Source organism: Epinephelus fuscoguttatus, linkage group LG5 (assembly GCF_011397635.1).
Source record: "Epinephelus fuscoguttatus linkage group LG5, E.fuscoguttatus.final_Chr_v1".
Classification (NCBI taxonomy): domain Eukaryota; kingdom Metazoa; phylum Chordata; class Actinopteri; order Perciformes; family Serranidae; genus Epinephelus; species Epinephelus fuscoguttatus.
The window spans coordinates 23248587-23262330 of record NC_064756.1 but is presented as its reverse complement, the minus strand read 5'-3'; the positions used below and the strand labels follow the sequence as shown (position 1 = coordinate 23262330).

The 13744-nt window shown below is 41.3% G+C and overlaps 1 protein-coding gene across 7 annotated transcripts in view; it reads left to right on the top strand.

The window, feature by feature from the left end:
- LOC125889260 (galaxin-like) overlaps nt 1–9678 on the top strand; it is a 35694-nt gene extending 26016 nt beyond the window's left edge. For 3 of the 7 annotated variants that reach the window (XM_049577089.1, XM_049577088.1, XM_049577087.1), the window contains exons 16-19: nt 4773–4923; nt 7058–7208; nt 7292–7345; nt 7455–9676. In XM_049577089.1, the coding sequence (XP_049433046.1) occupies nt 4773–4923; nt 7058–7208; nt 7292–7345; nt 7455–7711 (613 nt within the window). In that variant the 3' untranslated portion in view covers nt 7712–9676. Of the gene's footprint in view, nt 1–4772; nt 4924–7057; nt 7209–7291; nt 7346–7454 lie in introns of all 7 variants that reach the window. The other 4 variants (XM_049577091.1, XM_049577090.1, XM_049577086.1 and 1 more) reach the window with 3 other exon arrangements.
- The last annotated feature ends 4066 nt before the right edge of the window (nt 9679–13744 follow it).

The window sequence follows — 13744 nt, the reverse complement described above, 5'->3', positions numbered from 1 at the left end:
AGTTTTTTGCAACCATATGGGTATGTACTGAAGATGATTTGCAAGGTGGTAAAATCTAAAATTTGGAGCAGCTAGGTTTCTGAAGGGTGGATAGTTTTATTTGTGTTTTTTTTTATATTTCCAGTAGAATTTGGTTATGACAGAGTCTATTGTGTTAAACCAGTGTGGTGGAGGATGAGTCGGTGTCATAGAAAAAAGGTAGTTTATTTTTGGCAGTATGGTCATTTTTATTGCTGCTATTCTTCCAATCAGTGAGATTGGTAAGTTGTTCCAGCGAGTGAGGTCTTCTTCAATGCTTTTTTGTAATGGTATGTAGTTTAGAGAAAATAACTCTGACAGCTTGGTGGAAACATTGATACCAAGGTATTTAATGTTGCCCGTTTTTATTGTCAGGGAGGGTTTTTTTGGATGCAGCATTCCAGTCTCCTTCACAGAGTGGAAGAATTTTGGATTTGGACCAGTTTATGGAGTAATCAGAAATTTTTGAAAATGTGGAAACGAGATTGAAAACTTCAGGGAGGGTTGTTGAGGGGTTTGTTAAGTACAGTAGGATATCGTCTGCATATAAACTAATCTTGTGGTGAAAATGATTTGTTTGTACACCAGTAATGTGAGTATTTTGTCGAATGGCGGCTGCGAGAGGTTCAATGAATATTGCAAATAGTGATGGAGAGAGTGGACATCCTTGTCTTGTGCCCTGTTGTAGTAGAAAGCGTTGAGAGGTGATACTGTTAGTTATAACTGAAGCGGACAGGGTGTTGTAAAGAGTTTTGATCCAGTGAGTGAACGACTCCCCAAAACCAAACTTCTCAATGGTAGTGAAGAGAAATGTCCAGTTGACTTTATCGAAGGCCTTTTCTGCGTCCAGTGATGTGATAATGGTGTTGAGGTAATTTTTGTGAGATGTGTTTCCTGTAGTAGGCAGAAACTGGGTTTTATTTTAGCCAGGTCGTTAAGAACTTTAGTACGTTTTGCTGGCGACCCAATGCCCCAGATGTTCCAGCTGATGAACTTTAAGGATGACATTGAGAATGATGGTCTAAGTTGCGAATGAGTGAGTCGGGGTTATCTGTCGTGCTTTCGGGGATTCCTGAGAAAATGAGGTTGTCTCACATGCTTCGTGTTTGAATGTCCAGGACGGTTTCTTTCAGGGTCTTATTTTCTTTCTGGATTGTGGATATCTGGGAGGTGAGTAGCTCGACAGTAGTGTGTAATTGTGTATTGTCTGTTTGGAGATCGGTTATTTGGCTGTGTGTGAATTGAAAGCTGGATCTGAGGTCTTTTATTTCCTGATGAAGCATGTTGAGAACGTCCAGTTTTTTGGACTCGAGTACACTGACCTGTATATCCGTGATTTGAAGATCATTGGTGTTGGTGGCTGAATCTTTCTTTTTACGTTTGTTTGGGTTGGGATTGTGGTGAACCGGGCTGTTGTTTTCCATTGCAAGGCAGTAGTAGTAGTTGTCAATGTAATTCTCGAGGTCCTCCACTCTAATCGGCGTGCAGTATCTTCCTGTATGTTTTCCGGGTATGTTATTCCTTGATGATCGTGAACTCCTTGATGATCGTGAACTTTTTGAAATGTTTTATGTTATTTTTGGTTGAAAAGGCAGGAGAGAAGTTGTAGTCTAATCTAGCAGCCGGGCGCTGCCATGTTTCATCCAAATCTCGTCTCTGCGGTCTCGCGATCTCAGCACATCTCACAGCCTCCCAGTGCCTCCTCACAGCCTCCCAGCGCCCCTTCACCAGCCTGCATTTTTCTTACCTGCTAAAAATATTAACTGTCAATGATGACATCATGTATGTTGTTTCAGCCTAGCTGGGCTGCTGTACAGGAAATAGAATACAGCCAATGACTTGCAATGCTCATGAACTACATATAGATGTGTAGAGAACAGAGCTATTCAGTTACAAATTAAACTAGGCTGGATCTTTTTTAGCTTTTTGTAGTAACAAATTTTAAGCAAATGTAATGAAATGTAAGCAAAATAGCAATGTTTAGCGTTTCACTTTTGAAATAAAAAAAAAATGTTTTTAGTCCCAGGCATGTCACTAAATGCAGAACAAAAAAGAGCTATCACTATTAAATGCACAGAACCACGACAGGAGGCATTAACAACCAATAACATAGCAACCTAGCAACGCTGGGCTACATAGCAACTGTGTGTAATGACCGTTGCTACTAGCAGCGGTCATTACACAGTAATATCAGACCGCAGAATGCCGCTACTGACCAATCAGAATACAGCATTTAATAGAGCCGTGTAATAACAACCAATAACATACTCTATCTTGATCCAACAGTACCATCAGTACTACCAGGTCAAATGTTTAGGACTTTTAATCTTGTACTCCACCCCCACTTTGTAGCAAAAACACCTAAAATGACATACCCAAATTAAAATGACTGTAGCTTCTGAACCGCTCTGACTACATGCAAGCATGAGGTCTTTCCAGAAAAAAAACTCCCTGAAGTTTCTTGTGAAAGTGTCAGAAACACTCTAGGTGAGACAGAGTAATGGGCCTCTTAAGTCAGTAAAAAAAAATGAAGATTTTGCCTAAAATTAAATAAAAAATGATTTTCAGAGCGTGGGTTCTCTCCGGGCACTCCGGCTTCCTCCCACAGTCCAAAGACATGCAGATTGGGGACTAGGTTATTTGGTAACTCTAAATTGTCCGTAGGTGTGAATGTGAGCGTGAATGGTTGTTTGTCTCTATGTGTCAGCCCTGTGATAGTCTGGCAACCTGTCCAGGGTGTACCCTGCCTCTCGCCCGATGTCAGCTGGGATAGGCTCCAGCCCCCCCGCGACCCTCAAGAGGATGAAGCAGTTAGAAGATGAATGAATGAATGAATGAATGATTTTCAGAATGAATAACTGTCTGTGACTTCATTTGAGTAGGTAAATGACACTATGGGACTGTAGGCACACTATCAATGAACAGTTATACCAAATTTGAAGAAGACTGCAAAAAGTATGACCATTCTACAGTGTTTTTTCCATGAAAAGATGGTCACTCGGCTTCAAAACAGTACTGTCAGTGATCAAAAAAGACTCAGCCAGCTTCAAACATTGTACCTTATTGAAATCAGGTGTGATTATGATAGCTGATGTTGTTTTTGACACAGAAACACCATCAAATATCACCAAATAAAGCCACATGAAAAATGAAAGTTATGATCCCACTTTCTAGGCGGTATATCTCAGCCAAAAATAGTGGTAGGAGTGAGACTCTTACCTTTTATAAACCAGCTAAGGCCCCGCTAACAGCTCTGCATAAGATCGCGAGTAATCCTTTAACTTTTTCCGTCGAAAAACGGCATGACATGGCTTGTCACCACTCATCGCGATTTTGGACTATGTGTGTTTAGGCTGCTCTGGTGTGAAATACGTAATAAATAAAAGTTGAGAGCTTCCTGAATCCGGCAATACTAAACATCACATGGTTTGATGACGTAGTGCGCCCGGGAGATACCATTTAACAGAGGAGGAGGGGAGCGAGGACGTTGGCATCCTGGCGGAGTTAGAAAGGTTAACAAATCACTATTAGGCGTGCAAGCATGCCGTGCTTGTGTAAAACATAAAGGATGAGAGATTGTGGACTGAGCAGATTGAAGTATCGCTTTTTACATGCTGAACACGCGTACTGATGAAGTATTGGCTTTTTCACTGGCAAAGGTTTTATTGCTCTTACTTACAGTAAAAAGCGTAGTTTTCCTCAACCGCTGTTGCGTAATCTTCAAGTGACATTCACGTCATCTGCACTGCGGCCTCTCCACTGGTCACTCACTTCCCTCTGAGTCGTGTTTGTGTTTATATGTGTATGTGTGTGAGTGGAGGTCAGCCCCGACATGCAGACAGCAGGAAAGAAGCTGCTCCACGATTATAAATGAAACAAAAACTTGGTATCAGTCCCTAGCTGGGCTACTTGGAGCTTGTGTGCCGGATGTGGCCCGCGGGCCTTCAACTGAATAGGCTTGGTATTGGTGTTTATAATCGTACAAACAGTCTGATCCATACACACCAACTATTATGTTTACATCGGGCCCACTCGTGGAAATCAAATGCAGGCACACAGATTTATGTCTGCCACATGTCTGGACACATGCAGACGCTTCCTTTGTCTGTTGGATGTGTAAGTCAGCAAGTGTTTGCTGACATGTACACCAGATCAACCTAATAACATTTAACAGCCTAGATATCAGTTGCATTTACAGTCGTATGTCTCATGCGTATCTGATGAACTGATACTCCTCAGTTTCAATCAGGCTTCAAGTCTATTTTTTTTTCTTTTGCTATATAACTACTGTGATTTCTGCTGTACTGTGGCACAATACTGAAGCTGCGCTGCTGGCATGCTGCCTCCACCTTGCAGCCTGAGTAGACACAGTTTTGAAAAAGTTATCTTTAAATCTGACATCCAGCTGTGGGTGGATTATGACACAAGGGGCCCGTATGCATAAAAGTCCTCCCTGAAGCACATCTAAAGTCCTTTAGATAAGGTGATAGAAACACTAACTTAAAATGTATCATGTTTTCTTTTTCTTGTGGCATCTTTGAAGTGAATGTTTAGACTTTTCCTTCAGTGTACTTCTTTCAGGACTTTTGGTGTTGTGTTATTGACATGATGAAAAGAAATGCAAAGTCAAAGCCTCGTCTCATTCTGTAATACACCCATGCATAAAGTGATCTGTCTTCATAACATCATAATAATAATTTACTATATCACTCACGTGATTTGATATCAACTACGAGCTCTGTTTCTCCACACAGGCATCAAAACAGAACAGAAAACACCCGCTGCTGTGGGAGAAAGGTGTATGACATTCAAGATCCATTGGTGAAGTGCTGCGGAGGGATACTGCATAATCTGAATGCCGGACACAAGGAACAGTGCTGTGGATCTGTTCTGCAAACCTCACAGGTAGGTTTTATTGTTTAGCATAGAACATATGAAATATATTATTTGTTTCTGCATGTCCCTTTGACAGAGAAAGTACGCTTCCCTCAGTCTTATTTTTATCAGACACAATGGTGGACTCACAAATGCAGACTGAAACGAAATCCAGAGTTCAGGGTTTTTGATCCAGTCAGGGTTGGTACACAAAAGGCAGTCAGCACAGGCAGAAGTAACCAAATCAACAGGCAAAAATTCACTGGTCTGAATATGAAAAAAGGTCAATCTCATGAGGAATACACAGTAGGAAGAACACCAGAAAGCAAGACAATCTAACGGAGAACAAAGGGAAAACATAGACTTATACACTCTGACAGGGGAAATAATGAATCACAGGTGAAAGCAATCAGACAATCAGGGCGACGGGAAACTTGACAGGACATGGGGAGACAAACAACAGACTTTCAAAATAAAACAGGAAACAGAAGATCACATTCATCTTAGGGATGGGGCCGATCCGATCCAGTATCGGTATCGGGTTCCGATACCAACGTAATTCACGGATCGGAAATTTCCGATCCACAAGACGCGTCTGTGCTTTCACGTTGTCTGCTGGAATGATATGATGATTGATACATAGTAGTGTTGCACTGACCGAGGTACTAAAACATGACAGTACATATGATACCATAATGTTGGAGTACTGTAGTACTACGTACCTCAGGTACCACTACTGTGGGATAAGATCAAAGTCCAATCGCAAGAGCGTGAGTGTCCATGCGGCGTCCAAAAACAGCGCACGCTGTCCACCTGGCACTCGATATGCTGCTGCAGTGGTTTGTATCCAGTGACATTTCAGGTATGAAATGAGCTATTGAGTATCTTTAAGCAGTGAAAGTTATTATTAATTTCTTTTTACTTGTAGATTCGATTTGTTTATATGTGCTACAGTGATTTTTCCACAGAGCTCTACGTGCGAGCATTTTACTCACATTTGTGACTAAAAATAGTTTTGTGCGCGCAAAATAAATCATTCAGCACGCTGTGCCAGTACAGATTTCAACCAGCAGCAGAAACTAAAGGCAAATCCTGCCGGTTGTGGGTTAAACGGGGGTCACAGACACAGACGGGAATGTATTCCTGTCAAATACGGCGGAGGCTCATAGTGCTGCGTGGCGCAAGAAGGGCTTACCGGCGACAGCTCTGAAGTCCGACTCCAGGTCCAATAATGTCCTCTTCTTGGCGTCATGACTGCCCAAAAGTACCTGAACAGCCGAACTGTGGTGGCACACAGGTATGTGGCGTGTCAGAGGAGAAGCGAGCCGTTCACATTTCTCTCTTTGTGGCAGGGAACGGTTCATAAACCTCACAGCACTTTAGGGACCGTTTGTTACTTATGAAGCGACTTGTCAAGGGAGGAGGGTGGCTGGTTGATTTTTATTTTATTTATTTATTTTATTTTGATCCCCCCTATGTTAATCACTTATTGATGCTGTTTTTGAAGTATGAATAAGTCAATAAGTAATTTATTCCACTGAAATATCATTGATCTATTATAGAAAAGTGATTTATCTTTTTCTAAATAACAAAAGGCACATCTGCCTAATTTTCACTGTGGTATCGTGATACTACTCAGAACCATGATACTTTCACTGGTATCGTACCTTGGTCCCAATTTTGGTACCGTGACAACACTACTACATAGTAGTGTCTACTTGATTTATATCTGTGCTGTTCAGATTAATATGACAGGTACTTTTTGTTTTTTGATAGTGTATATTGCACTAGTACTTTAACACTGTCTTGGAATTTAATAAATATTGACAATAAATTTGAAACCCTTACAGTTGCATATTTGTTTTCAGGATGGGATTTTTCCTGTGAACAGGATTTCCTGCTTGTCTGACCATATACTTACCTCAAGTTGCCTTTTGGGACATACATGCATACATACGTACATATCATACTTGCCTGTAGAGAGGAGTTTATTACAGCCTCATATAAAATCAACAATAATGATAATAATAATATTAAAGCAAACAGAGCTCTGGTATCGGAATAGTATCAGTATCAGCAGATATCCAAATTCAGGTATCGGGATCGGATCGGAAGTGAAAAAATGTGGATCGGTGCATCCCTAATTCATCTTTTGTATAACCAGCATGTTTGCTGCTCGAGTGAGGACAAGGAGGTGCTCTACATGGCCAAGACAGCTTTCCGGTGCTGTGGTCACCGCTACTACAACCTCTCTCTGTGGTCATGCTGTGCAGGGAAACTGAGTCCAGTGCGCCCTCCAGGCACAATGAGTAAAGGTTAGTGTTTGATTATTGTCATTTTCTCACTTCATATATATTGCATCTTAGCAATAATATGTGTGGATACTCTCCTTTTTCAGAATCCAGACTTTTGTCAGTGGACAATGTGAAGGATGCAGATCTTTGCAACAAAAGTAAGATATCAACTTACAATTTGGATTTTTTTTTTTTTCCTTTGGCAATGAATACCATTTCTGAAAATGTATGGGTCTGTAAATTTATTGTGTTTATGTTCCTGTTTAGTGCATATTGGGATTGTGGAGAGTGTGTCTTCGCACAGCGTTGTATTCAGCAGTGTGCTGATGATCCATGGAAGAAACGCCACCGTGACATCTCTGGCCTCACCTTACATCCTTAAAAAACATGATCACTGCACCTTCCCTAAACTGACTGCTTGGCGGAGCTACTTCTTTGATGGCGTTAATGTCTTCGCTGATTTCAACCATTACTCTACTCTCCAGTCACTTCATTTCATTTTATCCAGGTGCTACCGTCCTTAAGTCACCACTTTTAGCTCTAACCAACACCAGTTAATCAGTTCCTGTATACATCATCATATTACTTGAAAATGTTTTCAGTCGGTCATCATTTATTAGTAACTGAAAAAGTAATTAGATTACTAATAACTAATCAGCATCTTCTGTAGCACGTGACACCAGGGTTTAACATGACAACCTGCAACTTTGGAGGTATTCGCTGACCATTATTTGCCCCTACTGAATGTTTCTCTGTGCATTGTGTGTATTTCAATCAAGGCATATTCCCTCTCCTATGGTGGTTGGTGAGCCCTTATGTCCCACCTCTAGCCTCTTCTATAAGTTAACACATCTGAAACCTTCTGTTGACTGACAGACGTCAAGTAGTTAACCCTTCAAAATGTCCTATTAGTGGAGCATTAGAAGAATTAACTACAATGCTTTGCTGGGTTTCAACCTGTAATCATCACGAAAGATGGTAATCATTACTGTAACACTGCTCAACATGGTGCTCAGTGACATTCATCTGTACACTCTGAAATATACTGTAATGATTCAAGATTTACATTTTAAGTAAAAGCTCTGCAGGAAAAGTAGCTAACTGTTAGTGATGGGGTTGTTATTTGAAAAATAAGTTGCACTTTATTCATTACTCTCTTAAAGTAATGCACTCCTTTACTTAATAACTCCCTGAAACTGATTGAAACTTTATGAAACTACATCAATTTATAAAACAATCTAAAAGAGGTTGGCCTTTATAACACTACATACTACAAATGATAATTGCCTTAAATAATATATCCATTGGCCTAAAAAAAAAATAATTAAAAGAGACTTCCTAGCTCTATTAGAGGAAAGACACATTTTTAAATGGCCCATGAGCTCCATTTGATGGGGAAACCGCACTTGCTGGAGTCACTGACTCACCAAACCACAGCTTTATAATAGACTAATCCAGTTTATTTGACATCTTAATTACCAAAGCAGTGGTTATACCTCATGAGAAGAAGTAACTCAAATTGTTTAAGACAGCTGGCTCTTCCACAGACTCAATACAAGACTGCAGAAGACTGCTTTGATGCAGGGAACACATCCCCCTCAAAACTGAGAACATGTGTATTTGCCCGAAAACATGAATGTAGCAGAGACAGAGACAGAGACGTGCCACAATTTTCTTTGAGATTCTTTGACCCAAAAGCCCCTGTTTCCTGTGTGTCCCCACGTCACCCCTCAAAGTTTAAACATATCTACCTACACGTCCTTGACCGATGTGATTGTTTTATTAGTAACTGTAATGTAATTACTGAATGTATTAACAGTAACACGTCACATTACTGCATTACAGACAAATGTAATGTGATTACAGTAATATGTAACTTTGAATCACTACCTTCTTCTTTGCTGTCCAGTAACTGGTCTCATGTAAGAATGCTAATATGTATCTTGACTGTTAACATAAGCTAAACAGCTATCAGCTTTGTGATTTAGGTTTTGAAATATTATGCTAATCTTTGTCATTACGACTTAATTATTGTTATTTTTGTGCCAATTACATGACAAATTGCAGCCATTTGCACACGTCCTTCACACATACAGTTGTATGTTTACATTGAAATGGCAGGATTTATCATGTCATTATCTATAAAGCTAGTAATTGATAAGCAGCAATATCAGGTGTAAAAATATGCTACAAAGAACCAAAACCCAAATCATCAAAGGATTAAGCTGTCATGCATCGAATTTATGTTTCTCAATGGCTAATTCTTTTGTCCTTACTTGCATAGAATTTTTTGTTGTACTGCACATTTATTTAAGATAAAATACCTAATATAAGCCAAATTGAAGCTAGAAAGCCTATTTTCCTTTTTCTGGCACATTTTCTATTTCAATATATTTTCTATTAGTTTTTGTATTTTAAGCAACGGAAATGTATTGCATGTTTTTTTGTAACAGGAGTGCATTATGCTTTATACATTTATATAAATAAAAAAAATATATATACTGAATGCTGTTGTGTCATGTTGCCATTAGTGGAGGCTTATGGTGAAATTGCAGGATGCATATTTTATTCTACACAGTAGCCTGTTGTTTTATGTTGGACAGAAAATCTGCAAAAGAAAATAAATTAAAACAAAATAATTAAGAGCAGACTTCCTCATCCATTGAGCTGTTCCCCTACTTCAGGTAGGCTCTTGCCTAGATAGAAATCATTCTGTCTCTTGATGCAAACAAACCATTTAATTTCTTTGAGGGGCAATGTTACTCATATGCTGCATGGGTAGCATTGATTACTTTGCCCCGTTGCTATGTTGTTGACAAAGAACATCAGCTCAAAATATCTCTCATGTAGCTCTCAACAACACTTACATTCAACAATAATTTAGCCACGACCCTGTAACACCACACACTAGATTTCTCTGTATGCAGATGATAAATTGCTCTTAATTCACAATGTCCCTGGCCTTCCCATTAGACATGTTTTTCAGAACATCAGATATTTTAGAGTTTTCATCCATCCTTTACTTGTAAACACAAAGAAATAAGATACATAAAGCAGAGATGGCATGTAATTTACAAATATTAAAAATCTAGCATTTTTCCATGCCTGTGCTGATGTATAAAGAATCCAAATAAAAGAAAAGTTAATGAATTTAAGTCAGAAGGGTTTGTCTTTTCAAACAGCAAAACTATTTGCCAAGTGCACTGTACTTCCCAGACAGCCCTTTCCAACTGGGAACTGAACTGAATTTGAACTTACCCTTTTAAATGCCAAAGTCACACAACAACACAAACTAATGGATCAAGGATGCAGTAGATCAGCAGGTCCTGTGTTCAGCGAGGTTTTTGTCAACTAAGTCTTGGCTTACAAGGTGTCATGGGTGTGGTCCGAACTCAATAGTAGTACCACAGACAGTTTAAAATAGTCTGAAATGAAACCACTTGTCAAACACAGAGAGAGCAGGCAGGTGAAAAAACAGTGGGAGTCAATTTGTTGGCTTGGAACCCTCCAAGACGCAGACAGTCCGATGCCAGGTGAACACACAAGGGAAGCCAAGTGAGAAGCTTGCTGTAGGTAAAATGAAACAGGGAAGGAGTCGAGGAACCAGCAGTGAGGCAGAATACGCAGCCACGTGGTGAGGTAATCCACAGCACAGGGAATCAGGGGCAGTAGAGCAAGTAAACTTACAACAGAGAGCTGACTGGCAGTTCTTCACACAGCCAACAGGCAAACAGAAACCAGGAACATAGAGACAGAGCTCTTGGTTGGGGACCGAAGGCTGAGTGGTTTAAAGGGGAGCAGGCGAAGCATGAGATTCAGAGGCAGGTGAGGTCAGCAACAATAATAATAATATTGTTGCATAAAAGCAGGAAAGCCTTGCATGGGTATGACAAATAACAATCTGGCAACAAGAGGCTGTGAAGCTGGAGTATTTATAGTGGCAGGGAGTAATGAGGCACAGTTGTGAGCAGTTGGCTTGATGAGGTGGGTGTGGTGGACCAGCAGGAGTGGGAGATGTGTGGACAGGTGATAGGCGGCATGAGTGTTTAAATTTACTGGGTTAACTGAAAGAGTATAGCCGTTTCAAGAACTTGTGTTCTTGTGGACTTGTGACACGTCATCAGTCACAGCCCAGGTACTTTTCCACTTCAAAGTTCACATCTAGCCAAGTTCAGTCCAAATGCCCAGATGTGTTCTTGCCATGCCCCTTTTATCGGGCATGTATCGGAGCAGACTTGTGTGGACTTAAGACAGCCAGGTATTCCAGCATGCATTTCACAACAATCATCGGAAATGGAAAGTGAGGGAAAGGCACGCAATTGTAAATCATAATTACCGATATGTGTTACAACCCAGCTCGCAGGGGAAAGGGAGGCAACACAAAAACCCAGATGTTAAAAGGTAAGGCAATTTATTGCAACTCAAATGAAGGAAGTCTGGTTAACAAAGAACTGAGAACAAACCAAGGAAGAGGGCCGGTGGGTGCTGTTTAACTCAAAAAACAAATATAACAAAAGGAGGACTCACTCAGAGTTTAATCTACAATCTGTCTAATCAAAAATAAAAAGGAAAACAAACTCTGACTGTCTAATGCAGCTTTTAAAACAAACAACAACAAAACAGCACCCCTGCACCTAGCGTCTCTACACAGATAATTGTCTAAGTGTGGATGGAAATGTTTGGAATCAGTCAAAAGGGTAGCAATTTCTAACAACCTGGCTACACTTCAAAAGTTCACAAAAATCTACAAAAGCTTATGACAAGCTATAAATGCTATCAGTGGGCTAACCAACACAACACAAAGTTGTCATGCAACGAAGCCAGCTGCCACCAACACTCAGCCACCCTGACTGACAGACTGGCAGGGCACTTACAGATGAGAGTCTTGATTGAATGGCTGGGATTGGTCCACTGCACCTGTGCCGCACCAATCAGGGACCCAGGTGAGCTGTGGATTGGTCAGTCAGAAGCAGCAGAGGCCGCACCAATCAGAACAGAGGAGGTGGAGCTTCTGAGTCCAGTGGAGGTGCAGGCAGCTCTGCAAACAGAGGGAAAAATTAGTGTTGCATACACACATACACAATGAAGGTGGAAAGAGTGGTGGCTGTAACACTCCCCCCCTTAAGACTAAACCCGCAGGTTTAAAGTCAAATCCTAAAGTTTAACTTTCACTACACTTACATTGCACAATTTGGCATCAACATCAACATCAACAACTACATGGGTCACTATAATTACAGTCTGGACAACGCATCAGCCAACACATTCTCGGACCCCTTTCTGTGGTGGATCTGTAAGTTGTAGTCCTGCATGATCAGGGCCCACCGCATGAGCCGCTGGTTGTGGTTGTACATACGGGATAGAAAAGTGAGAGGGTTATGATCAGTAAACACTGACACTGGCAAAGAACTGGACCTGAGATAAACTTCAAAATGCTGGAGTGCCCACAACAAAGCAAGGGTTTCTTGTTCAATGGTGGAGTAGTTAACCTGGTGCTTGTTGAACTTACGAGAGAAGTAAGATACGGGATGGTCTACCCCATCCGCATCTTCTTGGGGCAGCACAGCGCCGGCCCCAACCGCGCTGGCATCAACCTCTAATTTGAAAGGACGAGAGAGGTTGGGCGCGGCGAGCACAGGGGAATGGCAGAGGAGTGATTTTACACTTTCAAAGGCATGTTGGCACTCTGTCGACCACACAAAGTTGACTTTTGGGCTGAGCAGGTTTGTCAACAGACGGACCACGGTCGAGAAGTTGCGACAAAAGCACAGATAATAACCAGCCATACCTAGAAACCGACGCAGGACTCTCCTTGTGGAGGGCACGGGGAACTCTGAAATGGCGGAAACCTTGGCTTCCACAGGACGCACCTGACCCTGTCCCACCTGCCTCCCTAAGTATGTGACGGTAGCTTTTCCGAATTCACATTTGGCCAAATTGATGGTGAGTGACGCACTTGAGAGGCGAGCAAACACCTGCTCCAAAATCTGAATGTGCTCCTCCCAAGTGGTGGTATACACAACAAATTATAGACGCGCGCTCGGTTAGCGGCACCTGCCAATAGCCCTTGAGCAGATCTAACTTGCTCACAAATTTGGCCGTACCCAAATCATCTACACAGTCCTCAATCCTTGGCAGGGGATAGGAGTCAGGGACAGTAACTGCATTTACTTTTCGGAAGTCTGTGATAAAGCGGGGTGAACCATCAGACTTCTCTTCAAGAAGGCACAGGGAACTCCAGGGGCTGGAGCTGTGTATGGCTAAACCATGTTGAAGTGTTGTAATGTTTTTCATTAACTCACGTTTAGCAGGGTTGACACGATATGCATGTTGTTTGATGGGCCAAGCATCATGAACATCAATGTCGTGCTGAGTGACTGTGGTTTGGGAGGGAACATCACTGACAAGACAAGGAAAACAATCAGTTAATGTAGCTATGTCAGATTGCTGCTTAGGTGACAGGTGGGATAACTGAGATGGTAACACTTTCAACATTTCAGAGTTTGACAAGCGAGCACTTTGATGTGAGGATTGCGTTGTCACATCATCGGGCTGGT